The sequence below is a fragment of the Pyrgilauda ruficollis genome, unplaced genomic scaffold (assembly GCF_017590135.1).
Source record: "Pyrgilauda ruficollis isolate IOZ18807 unplaced genomic scaffold, ASM1759013v1 scaffold16, whole genome shotgun sequence".
NCBI lineage: Eukaryota > Metazoa > Chordata > Aves > Passeriformes > Passeridae > Pyrgilauda > Pyrgilauda ruficollis.
This window is the reverse complement of record NW_024514764.1, coordinates 1134019-1162014: the sequence shown is the minus strand read 5'-3', so window position 1 is coordinate 1162014 and position 27996 is coordinate 1134019. Positions and strand designations below refer to the sequence as shown.

The 27996-nt window shown below is 51.5% G+C and overlaps 1 protein-coding gene across 2 annotated transcripts in view; it reads right to left on the bottom strand.

Annotated features, from left to right (window-relative positions):
• Window positions 1-280: 280 nt before the first annotated feature.
• PEMT (phosphatidylethanolamine N-methyltransferase) overlaps window positions 281-27996 on the bottom strand; it is a 43094-nt gene continuing 15378 nt past the window's right edge. For both annotated transcript variants that reach the window (XM_041462716.1, XM_041462715.1), the window contains exons 3-8: window positions 20851-20966; window positions 12997-13142; window positions 7728-7839; window positions 3216-3290; window positions 2348-2408; window positions 281-1644 (exon numbers count right to left, since the gene is read on the bottom strand). In XM_041462716.1, coding sequence (XP_041318650.1) covers window positions 2354-2408; window positions 3216-3290; window positions 7728-7839; window positions 12997-13142; window positions 20851-20966 — 504 coding nt within the window. In that variant the 3' untranslated portion in view covers window positions 281-1644; window positions 2348-2353. The remainder of the gene's footprint in view (window positions 1645-2347; window positions 2409-3215; window positions 3291-7727; window positions 7840-12996; window positions 13143-20850; window positions 20967-27996) is intronic.

The window sequence follows — 27996 nt, the reverse complement described above, 5'->3', positions numbered from 1 at the left end:
GAGCCAGGACTGGCAACTCTGACATAAATTGTCTGAATAATGCAATGTATCCTCTCCTCGATGGTTGCTATGGGTACTGGGCCGGTTTAGCCTCCCTCTATAAACATTAGCTGTGAAGGGAATGTGGAAACTTATCTAAAAATAAAATACTATACCCAAATCTTTGAGAGGAAGGTGGTTGAGATGGCAATAAAAAAATAAATCTACGTGTAATGGTTCTGAAGTGATGAAACACAAACACAGCATTTGTGAGCCCTTCCGGAGGAAACGGAGGCCGGACTGAAAAGAGACCAACACTTTTAATTCTGCTGAGCAATGCCCGGAGGGTGAGTTAATTACAACGTGTAAAAGCAAAAGGAAATGGAACCGTTTCATGGAGGTGACACTGAGAAGAGAGAGGACCCTCTGTGGAGGGGACAGTGTGGCGCTGAGATGTGGTGCCACATTCCAGTGCCCGTGTGGAGCTGGCAGCAGCACAGCTCCCTTCTCCAGCACCTGCTCATTTGGTCGTTTAGTTTATTTCTCAAACTGTTCTGGGAATCTGTGAAAACAGAGCCTGGGGCTGGAGCATCACCTCTGGAATCTTTCTGTTCAAGGCAGGATTCAGCACTGGACAGTTTTGGGGCAGGCTGGTGGCAGGGGCAGAGGGGCACATCTGTACCTGGCTGCTGCACGGTGTGGAAGGCAGAAACAAACCTTGCCCTCTCTTCCCTCCCTCCCACTGCCCCTGCAAGACCGTGGAAAACAGCTGGAAGGCACTGGGTGGTGGGAAAGGCAGCAGGACCCTCCTGTGGACCCAGGGAAAAGGAGGGGCTGGGGCATCAACATGGCCAGGAGTGGGATATCTGTGAAGTGCAGACAGGGATTGACTCTTCCCCTGGGTCTTCTCCATGCTGGGGCTTCCCCACAGGACAGCTGCCATCCCTCCATGCCCCTGGGCTCTGGTTTAGGTCATACATTCACACTCCTGTGCTTTTCAGTCAATTTTCTCAGAGCCTTTGCAATAGTGTGGAGAAGCTGCAGGGCTCTGCATGGATGAGAAACTGCAGCTCTGGATGGGGAGGTTCCTGTCCCAAAAAATAAGGGGTTGCTTTTTGGTTTTGCAGCAGGTTTTGCTGTTGTTGAGCTCACAGCAGCTTTCCCTGTTCCTTTCCCATCTGTGTTTGAATCCTCAGGGGCTCCTGAGCTCTCTCCACTGCTGGACCTGAGCTTTGTCTGCTTCTCGTGGCTCTCAGGCTGCACCTTCAGATGATCTTCAGGACGCGCTGAGCTCACTTATGAAAGGCCCCTGGTGTTTCCATCATTACTCTGCTTTCCCTCCAGTCCAAAGGGAATTCCTTTTTGCCTGCAGATCTCCAGTAATCAGTGTGGGAGAAGAGGTGGGGAGGTCCCACACTGTGGAACTCCCGGGAGCTGCAGTGACCTGGACAGAGCCCTGGGGACAGGGACCTCCATCTCCCATGGGCTGTGGCAGGGAGCTGCCACCACGCTCAGGCTGTTCCTCTGGTCACTTCCAGTGCTGCAGGGAGCTCAGCTGGCTCATTAAGGGTTGCTGGGTTAATTAGTAGGATACATCTCAGTAGGAAAATGGGCAAATCAGACAGTGTGGGGACCGGAGAGGCACGAGGTACGCCAGAGAGTGCCCTGCAAAAGACAAAGGGACGAGAGTCCATTGGGGACCTCAGTGGTGCCACAGCAGCTCTGTCACAGCAGCACAGTTCAGTAAAACCTCAGCAGTGCCATGGGACTGTCCCAGATCTCCAAAAACCAGCAGGCAAAAATGTACTGGGGGCTCCCAGATGGCAATGACCCCCCAGGAAAGGAGCCTGGCCAGGAGCTTGTGCTGCTGGAGAAGCTTCTGGCCCCCCAAACAAGCCTGGGCTGAGGTTTTAGGGTGAGCCCACTGGCAGAAATGTTCCTGGCTCAGGCAAGGAGCAGCTGGAGCAGGGAGGCCTGATTTCCCTGAGGGATGAGCAGGCACACATGCCCTCTCACACCATCCCTGCCACTCTCTGGAGCACCTGCCATGGCCAATAGTTGTATTTTTCTGCCTGATTCAGATTAAGCCTGGAGCCTCAAAGCTTCCCAGCAATTTTCCCTCGCACTGATTCTCAAGTGTATAATCAAAACAATTTGGGGGCTGCTGGTCGGGTGCCAGGAGGCAGACACAACTGCTGCTGTGAAAAGCTTCTCTGCCTGGGATTTTGCAGAGGCTTGAAGCTCAAATGCTTTGAGAAGTGTGGGAAGGGCTCTGGAGGAGCCAGGGAAGGCAGGACTGGGCTGGGGTGCTCGTTGGTGGGGGAGCCCAGCAAAGCAGCCCCTGAAATGCCCCCATCAGCAAACCTACCTGGGGCTACTTGCTCTTCACTCCCTTCTGCTTCTTCCGATAGATTTCCTCTGTGAAAGGCCTGCAGTTGGGAGGATGGGAATTTGAGGAGAGAGGGGGGCAGAGACAAAAGAGAGGGGCAAAAGAAGGGAGGAAGAATTAAAATCAAGGCTACTGAGTGCTCACCTTTGGGCCTACAAAATTTGTCCTTCACAGGTTGGCACAGCCTGACTATTCCTGGTCTGTGGCAATCCTGGTTTCAGCCTCCCTGGATTGAGGAGCAGCTACAGCACCATCCCTGTGCCAAGCAGGACAAGGCTCAGCACACACCCAGACTCCCCCTGATGCAGACCATGGCTCTCTGCATCTCCTCCTCCCTTGCAAATACAAAGACCTTTCACTGCTGAAGTGCAACTGCTACTTCTGGGAGTTATTTTGTGCTGCTCCATCCTGTGCTACTTCTGGGAGTTATTTTGTGCTGCTCCATCCTGTGCTGCTGGCTGGGCTATTGTAGTGCAAAACAGCAGAGAAGCCCATCCAAGGAACTACAAAATGCAAGTGCTTCTTGTAGGGGGCTCTTGTGAAGACACAATGAGTCCTCTCACTGCCTTCCTTATTGTTCTTCTATAGACAGAATCTGGCACCCAAAAGGAAAAAAGGCCTCATTTTGATAAAAATAAACATGCAAACGTTCCTAGAACTCAGCAAATAGCTTCAGAGTGGAATTTGCCCATTATCAAAACAATTGAAAAAAAAATCCTCTGTTTTCCTTCTTCCCCGCTGAACTAATTGGAAAAAAACCATCCCTACTTGTGCAGTTCTCTGAAACCTCGAGAGTTAAAGCTGGTAGAAATAATTAGAAGCTCTCCAGTTCTGCACAGCTACTCACCCCTCGTACAGCACAGCGATTGTGTAGGAAATTGCCACTACAGCTGTCAGCAAAAGGCCAGCTGGGCTGGCGTGCCTGTTTTGAAAGAGAAGGGAAAGATCAGGTAAGTACAGGGGCTTATGCAAGACCTGGTTGAGAAAGTGAAATGAGACACTGGGCTGCAGAGAGCTCTGCTCGCTCATTAAACTGAAGCAAACAAAAGGGTTGGGGTTTTTTTTTGTGCTTAATGTTAACTGTCTTGGACAGATGTTACTTGGCAAAGGCTCTCCCCCAGCCGACTTCAGCGACTTCTTTTAAGTCTGCTCTCTGCTGTGAGAGCTCCTGCTTTGATGCTAAATCCTGAGATTATGGGGATGTTTAAGGGCTGAGCAGCTGCTGACACACAGCTGCAGCTCCCAGCCCATGCTCCGAGGGAAATGCCTGATGTCCCAAAAAGGTGGGCCACCCAGGGTACAGGGGACACCAGGCAGCCAGAGCAGTGCATGGCATCACACACATCCAAGTGGTGATGGATGCACTCAGCCAGTGCAGGGATGGGGATGGGAAGGGATGGGAAGGGCCATTCCTGCCCTGGAAGGGTGCTGGGGTGGGTGCTGCACTGGGGCTGGGGGCTTGGTTCACTTTTAAACCTTTTTCTAAGTGTTTCAGGAATGTGTCCTCCAGGCAGATGTCACCAGGCACAGCACGGGGCACAGATGCCACCACTGCTCCTCACTGGCTGGTTGTGGGGAGACATGACCAAGAACTGAGGCACAAAGGAGATGGCTGCTCCTTTTAGCAGAGGCCACAGCTTGGGGACCAAAAATCCTCGTCACCTCCTGCTCTGAAGAGAGATGTCACAGAATCATAGAATCACAGAATGGTTTTGACTGGCAAGGATCTCAAACCTCATCTCATCCCACCCCTGCCATGGGCAGGGACACCTTCCACAATCCCAGCCTGCTCCAAACCCTGTCCTGCCTGGCCTTGCACATTTCCCCACCAAGGACCAGCTAAACACTTTATTTGCTGACAGCCAGCCCTCATCCCTCTCAGAGCTGCCACCAGCAGTTAAAGGCAATCACCAGTGTCCTAATTAAGGGGGACAATTAAGATAAGCTTTAAGGTTTCTTCCAAACCAAACCATTCTGTGATTTTATGAGGATAAACATCCCACAAGCCTGGTGCAAGGTGACTTGTGCTGCTGGGAAAACACACCTGCAGAGAGAGACTGAACTACCTAAACCTCACACTGGAGCCACTTTCAGGTACCACCCAGCCTCATCAGTCCCTGGAGAGGCACCCACAAATCTCCATTTCTTCACCATTTTCATTCTGCAATAACTTTTTCCCTCATTAGGAAGCTTCGGGCAACTTCCTTCTCTCCCAAGCCCCTGCTATTACATGCTTAGTCATGTCTCCTTCTTGATTCCTATCAGAGAGAACAAATTTACATGATTGTTTGTTGACAGCAAGACCTCTAATTGCATCATTTGGCTGCAGCTCCAGCTCTGATTTACACAGCCTGTTGCTGTGAGTTAGAACACTTCCCTAGCTGTCCCCACACAGTGAATGCTCCATTTGTCTGCCAGGAGAAATGAGGCTGCTCAGCACAGGTGATGAGCAGCATTTGGGTGAACTCTTCCTGTCCTCTTACGAGTCTGACCTACATATTGGGACACATCTGATTGCAGCAGCGATGATGAATCAGTCAGGAAGGTTTTGTTGTCCTGCTAGGACTTTTTTTTTGGGTAGGAAGTCTGTCTGCCCCCAGCCTTGCTGCAGCTCCCCATGGCTGTGGGTTGTCACCCCATTTGATGCTTTTGAGGCTGGACTGGAGTCAGAGGCCAGGCTGGTTGGTGTGATGTGTTTTCATCCCTTATGGATGAGAATGGATCAATCCTTTGGGTTCTGATGCCACAATAAGGAGTGTGATGCATCCCCAGGAGAGGACAAATGTGCTCTGTGTTTTAGGTCTGGCCACAATCAGACAGCTGGAGGATTCCTCCAGCATCCCTCCTGCTGCCACCAAGATGGGACATCAGCTCTGGCCTCTGAGGGCAGACACCTGACATCTTCTGAAAGCCCTGGGACCTCAGGAGAAAGTGTGGACCCCCCTAAAAATCAGCCAATGGAGAGTGTCCAGAGAAGTGAACAGAGCTGGGGATGGGTCTGGAGCACCAGGAGCAGCTGAGGGAGATGGGTGGGCTCAGCCTGGAGAAAAGGAGGCTCAGGGGGAACCTGCTCACTCTCTCCAACTTCCTGGCAGAAGGGTGAATCCAGGGATTCAAAGAAAAGGAAATGGCCTCAAGGTGCTCCACACGAGGTTTAGGTTGGATAATGGGAAAATTTCTTCCCTGGAAGTGCTGTCAAGCCCTGGCACAGCTACCCAGGGCAGTGATGGAGCCACCATCCCTGGAGGGATCTAAAAGCCATGTAAATGTGGCATTTGGGGACATGTTTTAGTGCTGATCATGGCAGTGCTGGGTTAATGCTTGGACTCAATGATCTTATAATTCTTTTCCAACCTAAATGATTCTGTGACTGTATGAACTGAGGTCCCAGGGAAGAGAAACAGCCAAAAACCACCTGAACAGAGCTGGGGATGGGTCTGGAGCACCAGGAGCAGCTGAGGGAGATGGGTGGGCTCAGCCTGGAGAAAAGGAGGCTCAGGGGGAACCTGCTCACTCTCTCCAACTTCCTGGCAGAAGGGTGAATCCAGGGATTCAAGGAAGAGGAAATGGCCTCAAGGTGCTCCACACGAGGTTTAGGTTGGATAATGGGAAAATTTCTTCCCTGGAAGTGCTGTCAAGCCCTGGCACAGCTACCCAGGGCAGTGATGGAGCCACCATCCCTGGAGGGATCTAAAAGCCATGTAAATGTGGCATTTGGGGACATGTTTTAGTGCTGATCATGGCAGTGCTGGGTTAATGCTTGGACTCAATGATCTTATAATTCTTTTCCAACCTAAATGATTCTGTGACTGTATGAACTGAGGTCCCAGGGAAGAGAAACAGCCAAAAACCACCCTGAGAAGGGTTGTGCTGAGCTTCCCCCAGGCAGGTGGGTGGTGTCTTGGTGCGACTCTGCACAGCTCCAGCAATTTGTTCACAGCAATTATTTGTCACGCCTCGCTGGCCTTAATGGTGGCAGCCTTTTAACGAGAAAAAAGAGGCAATCACTGCTGTCCTGAGCTGCCTGGAGCTGCTCCTGCCCAGAATTGTGCTGGAAGAGCACAACGAGAGGGGTGAGGAAGGGATTCTGCGACAGAAACAGCTCAGGGGGTTTCAGTGGATTCTGCAAAGGTTTTAGGAAGTAGTTTGATGCTGATTTTAAAACAAATAAAGGTCTCTTTCCAACTCCTGCTGGTCAAAACCCTGCTTCTGTGCTGCTGTGGGGGTTGTGGTGTGGTGTGGGGGGACTCATCCTGTCCCAGCTCTGCCACTCCCCACAGCAATATAAACATTTCCAGGGTGCTGCTGCAGACCCTGTGGCCAGCTCTCGTGCCCAGCACTGCCTCCCTTTGGCATCTAAATCCTGCACCATTTCCCAGAATTTAAACCCCATCCAGTGCCCTGGCTCTGCCAGGAAGGGAAGCAGCCTCATGCAGCCAGCCCTGCCAGCACCTGGGGGGATTTCAAGTGCACAACTTGCAACAACAACAGCAAGTTGGAGAATGGATCAATCCTTTGGGTTTTTTAACAGCAACAAGGCTCAGTGGAGACAGGAGAGAAACCATCAGCTTTACTTATTACCAGGGGCTGCACACATGGCTGAAAAAATAACCAGAACGTGGCAAAGCACTTCATTTTTCCCACCCAAGCAGAGGAGAGGTGGTCACAGTCAGCAGCACCAGTGCAAAACACCCAGTGATAACAGCCTGCAACACTCCATGGGCTCCTCAAGTAACACAGCCAGGGTTGTTTTTTTTTTTTTCTCCCGGGCAAATAAATAAAATGTGATATTAAATGAGAACCACATCAAACTTGTTACACTGAATAGAGTATATTGCTCATTTGCTGCTAAATTACAGCCTATTCATTTCCTCCTAAGCAGGCTATTAAGCTGTGTTGTATCACACAAGGAGCGTTTCGGAAGTGTTTTCACCGTGGGCTGGGGGAAAGGGTGGCTTGGCTTGTTTTGCTTTTTTCAGAGTAATTGCAGGGTCACACTGCTCCCCAGTGCCAGTGCCCTGCCCCTGCCGAGTGACACCCTGCATGAATTTGGCCCTGAGTGTTGATTTTTCCACGTGCAGAGCCTGCCAAGGGCCTCGTTCAGCTGCAGAGCATTTGCTGATGCCTCCTCTCCCCCAGCACTTGGCCGCTATTTATTTTTCTACAACAAACGCCACGAGTGTTTCGAGACAGCGCAAGATTTTCCACGCACAAAAATAGCCAGGGAGCCAGAAGTCAGGGCAGGCTGCACTTTCTCTGCCATCACAGAGTGTCTTTTAGGCCCCAAATGCACCCTGGCACCTCATGCCCTGCCAAGAGACCCCAGAGTGACCCTACAACCAGAGGTGTTTGTACTCACATGAGGGACCAGCCCAGGTAGATGGCTGTGCTGCCCCAGTACATGGGGTTATCCAGGATGCTGAAGGGGAAGCTGGTCACTTTTTCCTCCATCAGGATGCCAAAGTAATCACCTAAGAGCAAGCAGAGAGCTTCTGGTTAGGCTCCATGAAACGTGGGGGGCTTTGGCACACTGATACCCTGCTCTGAGCCACAGGGAATCCCTGGCAGGGATTCACTGCAAAGGGCTTCAGCACTGACTTCCAGGCTGAGGAAACAGCAACAAAAAAGCTGTTTGTTTACTCTGTGTCTATCAGCTTTTCCAGGAATGGCTCTTTGCCCACGAGGAAGGCTCCTGCATTGCAATGAGGTGGTGGCAGCCACGTCCCTCATCAGGACACAGCTCTCCAGGTCCCAACTGGTTAATTCTGGTTTTTTTCATTTGTAAAATAGCCTGTCAAATGCCACTCCACGATGAAGCAAGTGCATGGGATCAAATCTGTTTAATGTGAAAATAAACCCAGTGCTGTGAAATGGTGTTTGGAGCTGTTTTCATCATGACCACCAAATGCCCTCACCCATAACGTCACCCTTATCTCATAGTTCAGAGAATTTCTCAGAATTTCAGAAAATAGCACCTCTGCCTACAAAACACTCAGTTATTGGCACAGTGATGATGATGATAATGGGTGATTGTCATCTGTAATGAGGAAAGCTTTCAGAACTGTCAGCATCCAACCAGCTTCCCATCTACCTTGGAGCAATCCTTCCACCCTCCTGAAAGGAGCTTGGGAAAGAAATGACAGGGAGATGTGCAGCTTGTGAGCAACATTTCAGAGGGGTAAAGGGGTAAAGGGCCAGGATTCAGATTCTGGTTCTGTTGGTCTTACAGGTGAGACCACAAAGCACCACATCTAGATGACTTTTAAATCCCTCCACTGCCCTGGGCAGCCTGTGCCAGGGCTTGACAACCCCTTTGGTGAAGAATTTTTTCCTGACATCAAATGTCAACATCCCCCAGTACAACTTGAGGTCATTTCTTCTTGCCCTGTCCCTGTTCCCTGGGAGCAGAGCCTGACCCCTCTCTGGCTGCACCCTCCTGTCAGGGAGTTGTGGAGAGCCAAAAGGCTCCCCCTGAACCTCCTTTTCTCCAGGCTGAGCCCCTCCCAGCTCCTCCAGCTACTCCTGGTGCTCCAGACCCTTCTGCTCTGCTCCCTTCTGCACCATCCATGCTCCATGGCCACTGCACAAGCACTGATCCATCAGGAGCAGCCTGTCCCTCAGCCACCACCCTGGGCTGAGCTCCCAGCTTTGCTGCCAGCCCCTTCCCTGACCTTGGGCAAGTCTCCTCTGTCCCTCCAGGTGCTATTGTGCACTGATCACAACATCAGTCTTTCTTAGAGCACAGAGGGTGGTGAGGATTAATGTATGGTGAGAAAGTGCTCACAAATCCAGATGAAAGGCATAACAGGAGTGCAAACTATTCAAGGTTATTATTATTACCTGGATCGTAGTGTAATTTCTTTGACCTCACATGGTGCTAAAACATTTATTTCTAAGGATAAACAGCCCCTGCCCAATTACACAATGCTTTTGGGTTTTAACTGCAGGCCACTAAGTGAGATAATTGCCTTGTATTCATACTATATGTTCTCACAGTTACTTGGCAATACATCTCTGAGATTGTTCTGGTAGAAAGAACACATCACCCCCTGCCACAGCCCGTTTCTGTGCTTTCTTATGTGTCAAAATGCTTCATTATCCCCTGCCCACCCTCGCCCTTGAGCTGAACACCTCATTCCCCACATGGCCCTGGCACTGAGGAGGTTCACACAAAGCCCTGGGCCCGTGGGGCTGGCAGGGGCTTATCTGTGCCCAGCACTGGTGGGGCTGTGCAGCCCTCCAGGCACGCTCCCCACGAGCAGCAGCACACAGGCAGCTCCCCAGGAGCTTTTCCAATGTAATCTCTGCCTCTAAACCTGCACAGGTCAATGAACATGACCACCAGAGAGGTGGTTTCTATGTGTTTATGTTCAGAGAGGTGCTTAGGGACAGGTCTGTGTGCTCTGTGTTGTGTTGCACAGCATCACCCTGGGCATCTCCTGTGCCTTTGCTGAGCCCTCAAGTCAGGAATCAGCTCCGTGCCAAGCTGAGGCACTTTGGCACCTAATAGGAGCTATTTTTTGCTGGAGTTTTGTGCAGCCATCTCACTGCTCAGGGTGGGATCACAGCAGCAAAAGCCACTCTGCAAGGTCCCCCAGAATGCCTGGAGCCTGACCTGGGCTGGAGCACCAGCTCTGCTTCACCCCAGAGAGTTGTCAGCTTCTCCAGGCCCAGCAACAGACTTTGGTCAAGTCAGATTGACTTGACATCTTGGTCAGTGCTGGAAGAAATGTCACTGGGGTATGAGGGTATGAGGCAGATGGGCTCAGACAGGCAAAGCAGCCTCTCCACTCAGTCCTCAGCCTTGAGATAAGCCCAGCCCTCCTCACTGTGTTTTTTGGGAAACGGGGCAAAAAAGGAGGGTGCTGAAGTGATGCTGAAGTGATGCCTGAATCCCTCTGAGGGCACAGCACGGAGACAGGGCACCAGGGATGGTTCTGCCAGGGAGAGAGGCCACATCCAGCTGCTGCAAATGGCATCTGGAGCTGGTGCTGCTGTGCTGGAGATGGGGTGGCACAGCCAGGCTGCTGGAGAAGGGTGACTCACACAGCTCCCACTGCACCACTGAGCCCACACTAGAGAGACAAAGTGTTCTGCAGCTGCTCTGAAGCCTAAATGTGCTGTAAGGAATTCAACAGGAAGCCCTGTGCCTTGCCTGGTTCAGCTGCCACTGCTGTAGAAAAACCCACAAGAGTCAAATCCAGCTCCAGTGATTTTTGAAGTGCCTGTTGTCAGAGGCTCTCTCAAAACTTCTCTTGAGCTCTTGAGACGTCAACAGTGAGAAGAAGCTGAATTCCCCTCCTTGCCAAAGCAGTGCAGCCCTTTGCTATGTGGAGTCCTTGCTCCTCCTGCAGCACCAGGGCAGCACTAAAACCCTGCATTGATGTTGGAAGTACCAATCCTGAGAGAGTCCTGAGCAAGAGAATATCCCACATGAGATCCTCAGAGACCTGCAGACCCGCTGTCTTCACCTTGGCTGGGCAACAAACCACGCTGAGGGACATTCTCCATTAAGAGTTTGCTGACTTGGACTCATGGGGCTTGTGTGGAGTGGAGAAGCTGTTACCAGTGCAAGGATGGATCCTCTGTGGGATCTCCTCTGGTCAAGGTGACCCTGAGGAGTGTTAAAAAGTCTCTTTTCCCCATCCCAGCTGTCAAAGAAGGAGTCAGAAGTCTTCGGCTGCTGTTCTCAAGGCTGTTTATTATTTCTTATCTAAAACATTTTCTGTCTGGACTGCCAAGCTGTGCTCTGCAGGTCGGTCTGAGGCACACTGCCCACCCCTGGGCTGGTGTTGTCTTTTATTGACTGTGCTCTGCAGGTTGGTCTGAGGCACACTGCCCACCCCTGGGCTGGTGTTGTCTTTTATACTACAAACGACGTATTTGATATTTACAGTTGTGTCCCAATACCTGTCACCTATGTTAGACAGTGACTTTCCACTCTACACCAATCCCAAAGTGCCACCATCACCAAGAAGATGGAGGCTAGGAAGAAGAAGGGAGAAGAACAGGACAATGCCCAAATTCCTCCATCTCGTACCCTAGACCCCCATAGTAAAAACCTTCAAAATTTTACCTTTCACCCTGCGACAACTACTGTTATGCTATCCAAACTTTGTGACTTGTAACTCTTCATATAAAGTTGGTAATTTGCTCCATGGGTTAAGATCAAAATCCCAAGTGTCTTTGGATTCCTGCCAGGGGCTCCAAGCCCCTGCCAGGATTTTGAGCATCCAGAGGGATGTCCTGGGTTCCGACAGGGCTCCAGCTGGGCCGTGCCTCAGTGCTGCAGAGGTCCTGAGCCAGCCTGACTGCACTGGCATGTGTGGCATGTCCCCAGCCTGACTCAGCTCTGCCCTGGTGCCTGTCATGCCCTGCTAGCAGAGAGAGCTGGTCCTTTCCGTGTCAGAGCAGGGCAGGGAGGATGGAGCAGAAATGCCTTACATGGACCACGAGCACCCACCTCTCCCCTGCCCTGGGGATGCAGATCTGAGGGCCAGGCCCTCTCACCTCTTACGCTGAGCCTGACTCACTGGTTTGCTTTTTCCCAGCGGTTCAAGTCCAGTGGATCCTCCTGGTCAGATGAATCAGGCTTTACGTAAACAACTCCAGATCTGGCTGAACTTCAGGAGCATTCAAGCAGCTCTTGCTGACGGGTACTCCTGTGCCTGGCCCTTCTGGACATGTCTCCACAGGCACAGCCTCACTTCAGGGGCTGCTGGTGATTTTGGAGGATGCTGGTGCCCGGTGGCTGAGGGACAGGGGTGTGTGTGACAGGGGGCAGGAGTGAGGCAACACAAAGGAGGGTGAGGGCACATGTTTAGGAGTGCTGAGCTCTATTTCTGGCAGCAGGATTTCGGCCAACTCAACACATTTCTTTGCAACTCCACTTGAAACCAGGAAGGCTTATTACATCCCTCTCTTCTTCCTAGCGACGCCACAGGAGCTAATTGAATTTGGTTTGTAAAGCACTTGCAAAAGCACAGCCTAAATGAGGTGTCAAAGCTGGGGCTGTGATTATTTCAGCCAGCAGGAGCTGCCCCTTTCCTTGGATATTTATTGTTCCTGTCTCTACTTTATTTTTATGAATTCCACACATACTGGCATGTTTTCAAAGTCAACAATGCTAACAGAATTACGCTCTAAATGTGAAAGCAGGCACAGTGGAAAATGCCTTCTGCCATAAAGCGGGAGATAAAAGGATCTGTCAACGAACATCAGGTTTATTGCAGAGGGGAGAGCAAACAACATCCTGCCTCAGCACGTGTGATGAGCAGGTGGGTGCTCGGAGCAGGGCTGCTGGACAGCTCACACATGCTGTGCCAGTGCCACTTGTGAGGTCTTGAATTTGGGGTCCCTTTCTGGAGGGTGTTGGAGTTGGCAGATGAGCAGCTGTGCTCCAAACTCCAGGCTTGATGCTGGAGGTGATGGGATTTGCTGTATAAAACCACTGTGCCATCCCCTCTGTGGTAACAGCAGGATTGGGTCCTGCTTTGGTATCATAATGACAAATCTAACAGCCCTGAAGGCAAGGACGAGGAAAGTCCTACAGGACTCTGCCCTGGCAAGAGATCCCTGCAAGGATTAAATGCACCTTCTGGTAAAGCTGCTGGATTTTCAGTGCTTACCCAGGAACGTCCCGGTGAATCCCAGTGCTAAGAAGCTGGAGATGACAAACAAGGTCCCCACAGCCGAGATGGCCAAGCCTGAGTAGTAGGTCCAGTGGCAGTCCCAGCCCTCCAGCTTTGGCTGGCTCTTCATGGCTTCTGTGAAGCTGTTGGGGAGACAACAAGGGCTGTTAAAAGCAGCAATTCATAATTAACATCATTCGTGTCTCCCTGGGAGACGTGGAGCTTTGGGAAGCTGCTGACAAGGTCCCCTCTTCAGATCCCTTTTTCCTACTCAACCTCCCAATGGGAGAAGCAATCAGCTGAAGACTGCGAGGAGCCAGGGCTCGATCTGGGGCAGCTATTTCTACTCACAACCCTTGCTCACTCCTGGAAATACCAGTCCCACTGACTTGTGATATCAAATGCTTTGCCTTATTCACCAAATCCCAGTTTTCATCCTGACTGGGAGCTCTGGGACAGACGCCCTTGCAAATGCTGGAGGCTGCGATGCCTCGGCACAGGACTCGAAGGGCTGGGAACAATTGGCTGGATTATCTCGTGCTCCCACCCCCGTTCCCCTCCATCAAAATATTTTGCAGCTTTCATGTGTTAGCCACGTGCCCAGGAGTGATTCACGGCTGGAGCCTGACAGTCAGGGGGAGGATTGGAACAGCAAAAGGAAAATACGAGAGACGAGGCGTTCTCGAGTGCGAGCACAGCTCCTCCCTTCCAGGCTGGGGCAGGCATTTCGGGTCTGACCTTCCAAATACTCATTTATGATTGGAATAATGGTGACCCCTCCCTTCAGCCCCCCGAGCTCTGCCCAGGGCAGGGCTTGGCAGGCTCAGCAGCGCACAAGGCTCCCACACGATGACAAAAGAGACAATGCTGTGATTAAAAAAACACCGTTAATAATGCGGGAGGAGGTAACAGACCCGCAGAGCTCTACACGGTGTTTCTCCACATGTTGTTGACACATGAGGTAGGAAACTTTGAGCCTTTTTTTAATGAGCACCCTGGAGGCTAAAATTCAAGTGGAATAACAGCTCTCCTGTGCCTCTGGCCACCACTGTCTGTCAGGGCCAGGAGAGTTATTCCTGCCCACAGTCCTGGTCTCCTCAGCTGGAAAGTGCTTCCACAATGCTACATGCAGGGCTTAGGATAGCTTTTTTCCCTGGTGTCCATCTTCCTGAAGCCCTGCAAACCTCTGGATTTTCCCTGTTGCCCAAATAAAAGCCAAGAGAGACAGTCCTGCCTGCATGGCTGAAGGCCAGGCAGATGGAAACACATCTTTCAAAGGCTTGATGGCAAGTTCATGCACCAAGCAAGCCCAGGATAATACTTAAACTCTGTGTCTTAGGAACCTGGATGACATCCTTTGTTCACTTTGAGCTTGCTCCCACTAGGCTTTCTATTGTTGAGGAGTTTTTAGGATCCCAGAACAAGACATTTAATCATCAGTTTGGATTGGAGCAAGGAAACAAAACATGGAATAAATGTAATATGCTCGGAAGTGAGCAAAACCACAGCATCTGGGTGATTTACACTCTGGAAATTACAGGGAAATTCCTTTTCCCAGGAGCCAAGCACAGACAGAGGAACAACAGCATGGCCCCGGGCGATGTAGGCACAGTCCCCAGGGCTGGCCCTCCTCCAGTGCCCAGCACAGCTCCCTGTGCTCACCAGGCTCACACTGCCTTTGCTTAAAATCATTTCCGATGGGAAGACGCAAATCTGGCTGCACCGTGAAGCAGCAGCAGCTGCACACCCCTTTGCATCATCTCCGTGGTGGTTATTTTTAAATGACACAAGTCTCCTCTACGAGGAAGCCAAAAAATCCATGTCCCTGCTACCAGCACTGCCTGGGTTTGGGAGGAAAGCAATCCCCCTGAAGGGATGTGCCTTTCTGCCCGAGGAGTCCTGGCCTGGCTGTGCACTCCAAACACACTCTGACTTCCCTGGGGATGCTCTGCAGCTCTCTCCTCACACAGAGGAGGATGTGCTTTTCACAGCATGAGGGTTTGGCTCCATGTCTGGCCAGGACCCATCCAGAGGGCACCAGCACCAGGAAGGATTTTACAGCAATTTGCTGATCCTCAGGGAGGCAAACCTGGGACAGCAATGCTGTGCTGGAAGCCACTTGGATCCCAGGCATTGGCAGAGAGATGAAAAGCAGAAAGAGGTACAGCAAGAGCAAAGCCCTCAGAGCCTGCTTCTTGCTCTGGATGAGCTGCATTCACACCCTCTCACATCCCTGGGGCTCCTCTGTCCGATGCTGATGACCTGACTCGGTCTTGGAACATTGAACAAAGGTGGCTTCAAGAACACAAACTGGCTGGCTGGGAATCAGCACTGGAAGTTTTGCAACCACCACATGGTATGGTTTGTTTTGGCAAAGCTGTCTCTCCTGCTCCAGATGATCCCATCCTTCCTTTCCATGGTTGGACAGGCCTGCATTAGTTATTCTCATCAGCATGTCTTGCTCAGTTCCCTGCTGTTTGGCTTAGAGCTAGGGAGGGAGGTGTTTGCACGGAGACAATGGACTGCCTTTCCCTCTAGGAATGGTTTATATCTTCCTAAACACACTCTGTATTTGCATTAAACATGATGCGCTCAGGAGTTTTCAGAATTGGTAAATAAACCTTTTAAGCATTTATGACGCTGGGCAGTGACAAGCAGCACGGAGCCATCAATTATTGCAGCATCCACGATGGTGAGGGAGCCTCCCTGGCCGTGTTTTGCCCTCCCTGGAAGGCAAGGACAAGGTTCTGGGCATTTCCCTTGCTAGGGAGCTGGTATCCTGAAATATGACATATTTCAGTCTGTCATGAAGCCAGTCCCTTCCTTCATGTGCCTCTGAGTCACGTTGGTGACAACATTTATTTCAGGCTCACGACAAGGCGGCGGCGCAGCTCAGCATCCAAGAGGACAGCAATTAGAGCCAGGCTTTGTCCCAGTACCTGGAACTGCATTCTGTGCTGAGCTGAGCCATTGCCATGGTGAGGAGCATCCAGCCCTCCTCCAGCACAGGGGAGGGTGGCGAGGCTGAGACCTACTTTGGTCACATCCCTGGCTGCTGTCATGAGGATGGCTGTCCCCACGGCAGGGCTTGGAAGATGCCCCCAGCTTTTGCAAAGGGAAAATGGGGTAATGGGGCTTCCTCTGACATCTCCCCACACTTGCATGTTTGAAGCATGATGCCAGAGGAACACACTGTGCACGAGCTGGGAAAAGCCCAAATCCTTCAACTCTGCTCTGGCCAAACTGGCAGATTTGGATAATTCCTGGCAGGATAGCAGTAGCCAAGACAGTAGGCATTGTTCTGGTCACCCTTCCCAAAAACAGAGAGGTGCTTGCTCAGACACTCAAAAGTCTTATTTGTACTTTGTGGGAATCCCAGAAGGTTTGGATTGAAAGGGACCTTAAAGCCAGTTCCAAAATCCTTAAATCTAATTCCAAACCCTTCCACTATCCCAGGTTGCTCCAAGCCCCACCCAACCTGGCCTTGGACACTTCCAGGGATGGGGAAGCCACAGCTTCTCTGGACAACCTGTGTTTCCTCATAAAAAATGTCTTCCTTATGTCTAGTCCGAATCTCTCCTCTTTCTGTCTGCCACATAAAATACCACATGAACTGGAAAATCACTCAAAGTGGCTCTGCACTATGGGGATGGACATGTCACACCAGGGGGTTCACAGAAGAAAGTGGCAGTGAGGGAAAGGGGCAGCAGATCCTCTGGCTGGGACACGGACAGGATGTGCAGCCAGGTTTGCACATCAGGTGCTGATTTATTCAACCAGAAAACTTAACAAGTACGAAACACATCCCCAAAGGCCACGTGGAGCAGGAAGAAAACACAGAAATATTGTACTAAAAGAGAAGCTGAGGTTTCTAGGTCTTGTTGGGAGCATCTCCCAGTGGCCCCCACCAAGTGTATTTTGTCATCCCTCTCCTCCAAAGGAGGACAAAGACCTCGTCCAGCAAACTGGGTCGCTGCAGGGAGCAGCCCAGCAGTGCTCCCTGACTGATCCCAAAAACCAGCCTGGAAACTGGGGCTGATAAGCACAATTGGAGCAGAATTGGGCCAGGGGCCAGCAGGCAGCAAGGAAGCAGCAGTGGTACAGGCAACCGGGGTTTCGGTGACAACAGCCACCACTGCAAGGTGCCACAGTCACTGCGTGGGGCGCCGCTCTGTCCCCCGTGCTGGAGGTTTTGTTCTTCTTGGCTAAAGGAGGCAACAGGGATAAAAATCATCCGGCGGTGCCCAGCAGCACAAGCTGCAACAAAAGATCTTGTTCATTAGAAAACAGCAACCTCAACAACACTGAAATCATCCTGCCGATACCACTGGCAATTGTCAGCCCGGTCATCATCCTCACAGCTTCCTCTGCCAATAATGACTTTGCTTTTCTGACAGCACTGGGGTGAGTGTGTTATTTAGGTCAGCTGGGGGCTGTGGCAGCTTCTCCCCCTGCCTTACATCTGAGCTGTGAGGTTTCCTCATCTGGATGCCGTGGGCAGGAGGTGCTGTTGGCTCCCTGGGGCTTTTCCTGAACAGGTATCAGATATTTCTGGCACTGTGGCTCACAGGGGGCACCAGCTCTGTCAGGCCGTGCTCAATTCCCATCATCAGCCTCGGTCACTTCTGCACACAGGAACCTGTGGTTCTGGGATCAATGCCATTTACAGCACACTCATTCATGGTGCCAGCTCACAAAATTAAACAGGGTTGAGCATAAGGCGAGAGGCACTACCTGGCAATGACAAACAACCCCTTTTCTGTGCAAAATCTCATCCCAGGGTGGATTTATTTTCTTGGAAGCATCAGCTCCAAGTGAGAAATCCACACAGGAGGCAGAACCCAGAGTGTGGTATCAATGCAGGACTTGCTGCCAGCCTGCAGCACGATGCCACTGAGACACTGCCAGTGGCACTGGCTGGCACAGCCTCTGTGGGACACACACTGAGCCCCCCCAGTCAAGGTGTGCACATGGACCCTTCAGGAGGGAGGCTCAGAACCTCCCTCTGTACCTTCCCAAGGGTGGGGAGTGTGCCAGGGTGTGCCAAAGGCAGTGCAGGGGGGTTTGGAGGCAGTGCCAGTGGCTAATTGTGAATAAACTGGTGCAGGGAAAGATACCAACAACGTGGTGAGGGAGGGGAGAGAGATACTGGATGTGAGTATAGAGGACAGTGAAGGTTGTCACGTCCCATGTCACACAGATAACAGCCACAAACTGCACACAGTTCAAAAGTTCACGAGTTGTTTTCACAGATTAAAACCTCGGTGATGGAAGTTCCTTGCTTCTTGCAGAAAGAAACTGTTGTAATGAAAATAATCATTGCACCAAAGCAATTAAGGATGCTTGTCTTGTGCACTTGACTAAGCAGGTCCCCTCTGGTCACAGGTCAGTCTGGATTGCAAGCCAAGGCTGATAATGAAGCTGAGAGCTGGGAAACATCTAATTGCTTAACTGAGCACAAAGACATCCCTCTTCTTACAGGCAAAGTATCCTCTTGGAGCCAAGCTGGCACGAGAGCATCAGGGTGCTGGGCTGAGGAAGGACCCCAGCACAGATCCCGTGTGGGGTGGGTGGTGAAGCAGCCACACATCCTGGCCCCCAGGTGCTGTCAGCTAAAACGCCAACCCACTCCCAAAGTTCTGTCTGCTCTGCCCTCCCCTCCTCCGCCTCCAGCTTGGAGCCTTTCAAAAAACTCAGCTGCAAAAAGGAAGGAGGCTTTTAAAACCAAAAGAAACATCCCCTGGGCTCCTCATCGCTCCCTGGCAGCCCCCACCCACGTAACAAGTCCCCAGAGCAGGAAAAGAGGAGTTTTAAAGGCTGGATTACAGCACTGGAGGTGGAGGGACCCCTGAGGCTGCCTTTTTGCTCATTATCAGCAGCACTCACGCTCTGCACAAGCCACCCTGGCCACCGTGCCAGGCATGGTCTCCAAGGGAGCAGAAAACCTGCTCAGAGAATAAAATAAAGGGAAAAGCAAAATAGCAAGAGCAGGTTAGATATGTCTCTCCCAGCATCACTGGTCACTGAGATGACAGTGACTGTCATATGAAGCCCCTCTGGTCAGAGGAACCCTGGGCTGGCCCTGGCTGGTATCATCCTGCAAGGGTAAGGGGCAGGATGAGCCCTTGCCAAGCAGCAAAAGCTCTCCAGGCTGGAGCAATAAGCCTTGGGCAGCCCTGGAGGGCTCACTGAGCTGGGAATGGAGGCAGTGAGGCTCCCAGGTGTGTTTTGGGATAACTCCAGCAGTTGCTGCTCTGATGATCACCCTGGAACCACCCAATCCCTCCCACAGTTTGGGGCTTGCCTTGCCAGAAGAGCCTCCAAAGCCTGCTAGTCATCACTCAGGCCAGCTTCAGCACCAAGGAAAGGGGAGGCAATAACCCAACCACGTGGAAACATCTGAGCAAAATAAACTTTCCACTGCAATAATTTGAAAGGCTTTGGCCCATTGGGATGGGCTGTCTCATCTGTGTTCTGCTGGGGCTGAGCTGCCCCATCTTCTAGAGCCTCTCCTCCAAACCCAAGGTGCAGAGGGGGCTTTTCCAGCCCCTGGATCCACCTTGCTGTTTCCTTCAGGGCCCAGCTGCTGGGCTGCACAGGCAGAGCCAAACCCAGTGAGTCCCACAGTCCCCACAGACTCATGGCACAGGGCAGAGCCAGCCCTGGTGGGGCTCTGAGGGCTCTGCAGTCTGACACAGAGCCAGGACACACGAGGACACTTTGGCTCTCCCAGCAGCTCCCTCTCACTGCCTTGCTGTGACCCACGAGCCTCGCTGACCCAGGAGCCAGCAGGACCACTGGAAATGAAGATTGTCCCTCCACCAGCTGTGTTTTTAATTAAAGGCAAGGACAAGGCTTTGCATTGCTTCCCAGACAACAAGTGACTATGTAATTTGTGCAAGAGACTGTCGAGACATTCTCCAGCAAAATCTGAGCCTGCTGTGTCACTAAGACATCAGCAGCACACACACATGCCCTCTGCATTCGATTATAGCCTTGTTCACTGCAAGCTTTCTTTAGTTTCTGCCATCAGCAGTAGCTGGGACAAACACAGAAGGGCAAGGGCAGGTCCTGGTGTCATTTCCAGGAAAGCAGAGCTCTTAAATACATGTGCAAATTCCAACCTGAGAACTCTTCGCCTGGGAAATTACCCAGAGTACTAAACAACCCATTAGCTGTGACCCTGGTATAATTGAATCTGGGAATTTAGTGAGTCTGTCTCTCCTAACAGCAGTGGAGATAAAGCCAACCAGATTGCAGATAAATTGCTGGCATTGAGGAAATCTTCTGCAGTAAAACCTCTCTGCTGCACTGGGAACGTTAAAGGACATATTCCCATGGAGTATGGTCTATCAGTCATACAATACTATTAGCTAGCACAGGTAGTGTTTAGAGATAGCAGATAAGAGTTTCAAGAGACTGATTGTTAAGGGCACAGGTAATCCTGCTCTTCTGCACAGGAAACTGCGGCTTCTTAAAAGCACCTTTAATTTTGTTTATGATTTTTACAAGAAAACAAAAAAAAAATCTGCTGTTACATATGATCCACCCTATGTAAACAGCCCTGCCACCTGGGCTGCTCACAGGAGAGAGGAAACATCCCCAGGGAGCAGAGCAAGGTAACCTGTGACACTTAACGACCGGTGAAACGGATGGGTTTGCCATGCTGCTGCATCCCTCATCTTTATTACAAATCCTGCAATAAATCTGCTGCTGCCTGAAGTTACCCAACCATGGAAAAGCAATACTCTGGGGTTGGATTTAACACTGCTGAGCAAATGTCCCTTTCCCCCCTCACTCCAGAGGGGCATTTCTTTCCGTGGATATACAGCAGCAGGGTGAGCTCCTTACCAGTGGCTGCGCACACAGTTCAGCACCAGGATCACAGCACCCAGGCAGTAACAGGCAGCACGGGGAGAGCCGAAGATTTGGCTGAGTGCTCGTGTTTTGTGCTCCCATCTGGCTACCTGGAGAGACAAGGGAAAACAAAGTGGGTGGTTGGGGTGTCTGGAACACGCTGCCCCAGCAGCACAAATCCCACAGCCTTGGCCTCGCACGCTCAGAACACTTTGTCTGTGTGGCTTTGTGCAAGAAACAAGTGGAGGCCACTGATGGGACATGGCTGAATCAAGCCTGGGGATGGGAGCTCTTTCTCCCACCTGTGCCAGGCCCTTCTTGCATTGCATATGCCCTTGCACACGAGATCAGCCAGCAGCACCAAAAAAAAGAGGCTCCAACAGGCTCAACGGGCTCAAAAAAAAGAGAAAAAAACAAACCAGAAAATACCCTACACATCAGTTTTAGGGAATACAAGGCTTGTATTCCAACATGTGTCCAACAAAGCTGAGAGCATTGCTTAGGCTGTCCCCTGGCCATCAGAAACAAGGTCCCTGTTGTGGATCCTAGTATTGCTCTCCTGAAAGGAAAACAGATCCCTGAGTAGGGGATGCACCACAGGGATGCTCAGCTCTTATTTTCTGGGCTGTGGCATCTCCCACAGCCAGCCTCAGGGATTATACCTGTCCAGAACAACCCCTCCCTCTGCACGTCCAGAAAAGTTTGCAAGCCCTCCCTCAAGCTTCCCCACGACAACATCTGCCAGCTTTGCCCAGAGAACTGTTTCCACTTTAAGCAGCTTAGCCTTCACTAGCACTCAGCACTTGTAGCCATTCAGGTTTAGTCTGCCCTCCTCACCCACCCCAGCCTGGCAGAGACAGCCCAGGACTGACACATCCACACCCAGCATCCCTGGGGAGGTGTTAGCATCCTTCACAGCACACTTTTCCCTGGTTGCCATGTTCAGCTCCCTGCTCTGCAGATGCTGATGGGTCCCTTCCCAAACCACCCCAGGGATGAGGAGGTGCCCTCTCACCCCAGGGGCTGCTGCATGCAGGTGGCTGGAGCTGCTCCCAAAATCTGCAGAACCAGATCCACCCCAGTCACCAAATCTAGACCCACAATTCCCAGCTGATAAAAACCCTTACAGCTGCTTTATCCTCTACCTTTCCTGCATCCCTCGGAAAGCTGCCACTATATTTATGGCCCCTCTCAGGCTCCACTTTCAGGCACCAAGCCAGAGGTTTGGATCAGACATCAGACCTGAAATTCCAGCCAAGGAGAGAGAGCACACCTGGGCAATGAAGCAGGAAGTGGGAGTCAGCAGAACATCTCAGCACCAATTTGCTTCTCAGACATGGCTGGCACTTGATTAGCTTCAAATGCACTTCACTCCCTCGCACGGAGCCTGGGCAGCTTTCAGGGGCACCTGCAACCCAGCTCTTCATCTACTCTGAATGTATTTGGTAATTTATTGGCTCAATTTGAGCAGAAAAAGGCAGCTTTGCAGGTCTCGCTTTCTTCCCAGGCTGCTGCAGAAGCACAAAGTGCTGCTGGTGGAGGGGGACTGCTGCCTTCAGGAGGGGGGAACGATGAAAACCTCTGATAAGCAGGGGCACTGATTTCACATGCTGAGAGCTGATTCAATTAGTTATGCAATGATTGCTCTGAAATTACAAATCCACTCATGACAGAGAGAGCTGCTTCACTGCCTTTTGCTGGCTGGTATAAATAGTTTGTATTCTAAATTGAATTTAAAACACCGTGCGTCACGCTGCTGCTAAAATCGGAGCTGCTGTTTGAGTGCTGAGAGAGTGGAAAAAGAAATATAAGGTGCATTACTACCTTTGGAAAGTAAAAAGAAGTGACCATACAGGTGACTTGAGTCACAGATGGAAAAATGCAGCCACCTGCCAGTTATCTGTACCAGCTTCCTAATTCCCTGGAAATTATTCTGGCAGCGTTTGCATGGATGGCAGCTCCTGCCTTGCTCAGGGAGCTTTGAAGAGCACCTCAAGAGCAGCAGAGCTGAAGCAAAAGGAGAAGGCAGAGCCACTGGGATCAGAGGGAAGAGCTGGTGTGCTTCTGGGAGCTGGGGAGATGGTCACTGTAATTACCCTCACCTTTAGAAAGGCACATCTGGGCAGCAATTCCGGGATGAGGGGTCGTGCTCCCGAGCCCTTCAGGCAGCAGCTGCCACGGCTGCGATGGGATCACTCCCAGCACAGCCCAGTTTGCGCTGCATCACACAGCTGGGACTGAGATGCCAACTCTTATTTAGCTGTCACAGCCTTCAGATGGGACCCCAGGCTCCTTTTCAAGCCCACACAGGAGCCATCCCAAGCAACACTGGGAGACAGAGCGGGGCTGGAAGCGGCGGCACCCACCGGGCCCTGCGGTGATATTGCAGTAACAATTAATTAGTTCCGGTTCTGGTTCTATTCCTTGAACAACTAATTAGTTCTGGCTGGGTTCTAATTTTCTAATTTTAGTCATTTTGAGCTAATATTAGCACTCGATCGACCCACAGCTACGCAGCAGCCTTAATGGCTTTATGAAATCGTGAGCCGGCGTGTTATTATTTACTGTGTGGTGGAAGCAAAATGCTTCCAGCATCTTCCACAGCCGGGTGTGGGACAGATCAGGGCTGAGACCAGCAGTTTCCCAGGAGGCTGCACTCACTCCTGGTGGGCTGTTTGCCCTCCCAGCTAAGGTGGGCACTGTGCTGACCATAGGCAAGCCCCATGTCAGGGCTGTGCGCCCTGGAAAAGGAGAGAGAGGAGCATTTTTATTTTTCTTCCAACTCCATGTTTGGAAATGGAGTTAATACAAAGTTTCCTGACTTACCCAAGGGTCAAAGCAATAGAAAAAATTCCTCTTCCAAAGCTCCCAGCACTCTCCTTTCACTTTAGGATACTTGGTGAGGGCTGCAAGTAATTTTTTTAATGTTTCCCCCAATGCTCGTTATTGAAATAAATCAACGAGCGGATGTGGCTGCAAAGCCAGGGATGCTCTTGGGTCCCATGTTCTGCCTTTGGCAGGCCATTCTGGGGGCAGGCTCAGCTGGCTGATGTTCCCAGGGAATTGCTTCCTTCTAGACGTAAATTTGGGGCTGATTTCTACGTAACCGATCCAAGACATTTCCCCAACCTCTCAGGCAAGTGCGTAAACAAAAATGAAAGCACAGGCACACATCCCCAGTGCCTGCCCTGATAGAAAATGGAAAAGCAGAGCATTTCCATTTTCTTCTCTTTTTTTTTTTGGGTAGGCAAACCACGAGCCACCTCGAGAAAGGCCAGAAACAACCATTCAAAAAGCAATTTCATCTCACGAACCTGCCTCCGCAGTGATCAACGGGAAATGCTCTTTCCAGCTCTGTGTGCATGGCAGACCACGGCCTCTCATTAATATTTAGTATTTGTTTGAAGGAAATTGATTCTTTTTTGTCTGCCATCCAGGGAAGCTGCTTTCTGAACACGCTACATTTTAATTGCTCAGCCCCAGCTCTGAATTAGAGCCTTTGTGCTGTTTCATGTGACTCCATTGCTATATCTGGCTGGCCCCAGAGATGGGCAACGAAACCAGATAGCCCAAAGGCTCAGGACAAAGGGACACCTTGCATCTCGATGCAAATCAGTCATGTTATGTCCTCACATTGCCCCATCACCATGGTACCCAAAGAAAAACGTGCAGGGACTGGTGAATTTAGCCTTGTGGCACTCCTGGGAGCCTGGGATGGATTAGCAGCTCCTTTCAAATCAAGGGAAACTGAGGCACAGGAGGATTGAGGTGAATGTCTGCTTCCAAGCTTTCCAGGGAGCAGGGTAGAGGGGCTGTGTCTACATCCTGCAAAATCCCTTCATCCACCCAGGGAGATGCTCTGCACACTTCTTGGGATGCCCTTGCCCTGGACAAACTGATGGCATGGAAATAGTCAGTATCCAAGTCTGGGTTGGAGAAAAGATGACAATGAACAGGATGTTATCCCTTCACATACCTATCTCATAGTATTTGACAGCATGAAGGATTTTCCCCCCATCCTATGGGGTCTAGGATGCCTGCTGAGGGGTCCATAAGTCAGAAATTCCATGAAAAGTCCAGAGGAAGAACAATGAGCTCTCCAGGGTACATCTGAGCCCCAGTCCCAAGAGGATGCAAGTTCACAGGGCAAACCCTGGATATATGGCTGATCCAGCCCCAGCTCAATAAAAACCTTCAGACAAAACTGACCTGAGCAAATTTATTTTCATAGAATCATGGAGTGGTTTGGATTGGAAGGGACCTTAAACTCATCTCATTCCACCCCCTGCCATGGGCAGGAACACCTTCCACTGACCCAGGCTGCTCCAACCTGGCCTTGGACACTCCCAAGGATGGGGCAGCCACAGCTTTTCTGGGCAGCCTGTGCCAGGGCCTCACCATCCTTATAGTAAGGAATTTCTTCCAACAGAATAAATTTCTCCTTCAGTCTGACCTCTCCTAGGCCAGCCATGGGGTAAGTTCTCCCCTGGGGTGCTAGGGCAGGAGAATCCCTGACTCTGGGCTTAGGTGGCTCCATGTGAGCATCCCCCACTGGGAAAGACATGCCCCAGCTGGCTCCTGACCTGCTGAAAGAGCACAAAACCTGATATTACCCTTATTTCACCCACAGAGACCAGAGGCATCGACCTGTTCCTGTTACAAAAAATCCATTTTTCCCTTTCTGCTTCCCTGTAATCCCTCATTAAAGCATAAGGACATTCTCTGCTCTCTGACACTGCTTGGATGCTGGAAAACAACCCTGCTCACAGCCATTACATTTATCTAAAGACAGGGAGGAAAAAGATAGACCTGAGCACCCAGGGCCTGGCTGTGGTGCTCCCAAGAGCAGGCAGGGAAGCAGAGCTGGCTGGAATGGAAATGCAAGCACTGGGGCTGGCTGACCTTTGCCAAATGCCAGAGGAGCCAGCCTTTCTGGCTGTCCCAAGTGGCTGGGGAGGAAATGAGTATGGCCTGACCTTATCCCTGCTAACTCAGGGCTCGAGCCCCACTGCAGCCAGCAGCACTCAGAGCAGACAGGGCAGTGCCAAAGGGGAGCACCAGCAGCACCAGGTGGACACTGCGGCCACCCTGACAGCCTGCATCACTTTGGCTGAGTGTGTCCCTCCTAGGTGAGAAGAATTCTGCATTTCCAGAAGGTTGCAAAGCTTAGGAGAGGCAGGAGGGGAAACTGCAGGGCTGTTCCTGGGGAGGATCGTGCATGCCACCCCATGGGATGAGTGGGGGCTGCTCCTGCAGCTCACCAGGACAGCACTGAGCCCCTGGCACAGGAATGACACCACCCAAGGCTGGCATGTGCCCATGTGCAGCCACATCAGCCCACCCCAGCACCAGGTACAGGCTTTCCAAAGGCATGTGCAGAAAATGCCCCGGGGACCTGCGTGCCACTGGCAGCAGGAACATGATTAGCAGGAGCTCTGGGCAGCGAAGGCAGGAGGAAAAGAACAGAACAAACCACGGTTTTAATTTGTACAAGCTGGTAATTATAGTTGCTATCTGTCTGAAATCTCTATTGAGTTTATTTAAATATGTTCTCCGTGAAGGCCATTCAGACAGGAATTATCAAGGTGTTGCAGCAGAGGAGATAATGCCATGCAGTTTTCAACAGATCAAGGGCTGATTAGGAGGAATTAATTAGCTGCTTAAACAGTCCTTGACTCGCTGCAGCAATTAGCCGTCACCTCCCTGCAGTCACGTTCCCGGCACAGCGGTGATACCAAGCACAAAACTCCTTCCCTGTGTGCTGGTGGGAGCACCAGGCCAGCCCTGGGTGGGCACATGGCCCTGGGAAGGCATCCTCAACCCACAAGAGCCCCAAAGCCACCCCTGGCAGACAGGCAGGGCTGAGCTGGGCTGTGTGCCCACCCCAGTGCCCACCGCTGGTGGGAGATTCCCAACACGGGGCACCATCGGGTGTCTTCCCTCCTCCAGCCTTTAGCAGGCCAGTCCCTCAGGCATTGCCCACCCACCACCTCTTCTGTCCTGTGAACCACCAGCTCTCAGCTGTGCTCCTCCACTGGGGCCAGCAGATCATCCAGCAGCCTTTATCCCACCTTCTGTCTCTTTGGTGCAGTGGGAGCATCGCCTCTCCCCTCTGCAAGCACTAAACCATGGAAAGCTGACGCTGCAGAGCTGGAGGCTGAGCCACCACCACTGGACACTGCCCAGCAGGAGAAGCTGGCATTTGGGGTGACCAGGAGAGCACCATGAGGCTCTGAGCCCCTGCTGCCAGCACAGTGCCTTGAGGAGCTGCTCACAGCTGCCAAGCTCCTGCCAGCATCCCAGTGGGCTCCATTTTGCTTAGCTGCTCCCTGCCTGCACTAGGAAAAACTGTGGCAGCTTTGGACTACCTGTTGCAGAGACTGAGTTACTTCTCTGAAGGTTTCTCAACTCACAGGCTCTTCCTTACAGAGAGCCATCAGATGGTAATGCAGCCTGAAAGCTTTTTAGCAAATTATTAAAGCCTTGTGAAGTTCCCCCACGAAGTACTGGAGCAGCAGCTCCTAGTTCATGCAATTAAAACACTGAACTGATATGAGAAGAGACAAGCAGCATCTTAATGGATTCATGTGAGCTGTGAGGCAAAACAGGCTGAGGACTGTGTCCATGGAGCTTGTAAAGGCTTTTTCATGGTAATACCCCAAGAAAAGATTCACCCAGAGATGGCAAGCAACACGCACTGGGGACAACAGGAGACAGTTTGTGCCTATGCACATGGAGGCAGAGCATGGCAGGGACTCTGGCAGAGCCTGGAGGCTCCAAGCACCCTGGTTTGAAGGCACTGGGGACAACAGGTGACAGTCTGTGCCCATGCAGGTGGAGGCAGAGCATGGCAGGGACTCTGGCAGAGCCTGGAGGCTCCAAGCACCCTGGTTTGAGGGCTGGCAAGTGTCCCAAGAGATGGGGACAGGCTGGCTCATCCAGGTCTCCCCAGCAAGCTTTACCAGTTAAGTTTTTCCCCTTTCCCATTCCCTCCCTGGTGTGATGGCAGTAAGAGTTGTCAGTGAGCCACAGCTGAGCAGCACAGCTCAGCTCCTCCACGTCTGCCAAGGGCTTTCAGTTTGGAAAGGAAGGCGTTGATTTGACGCAAGGAGGATTTTTCCATTGCCTTCCACTGGTTCT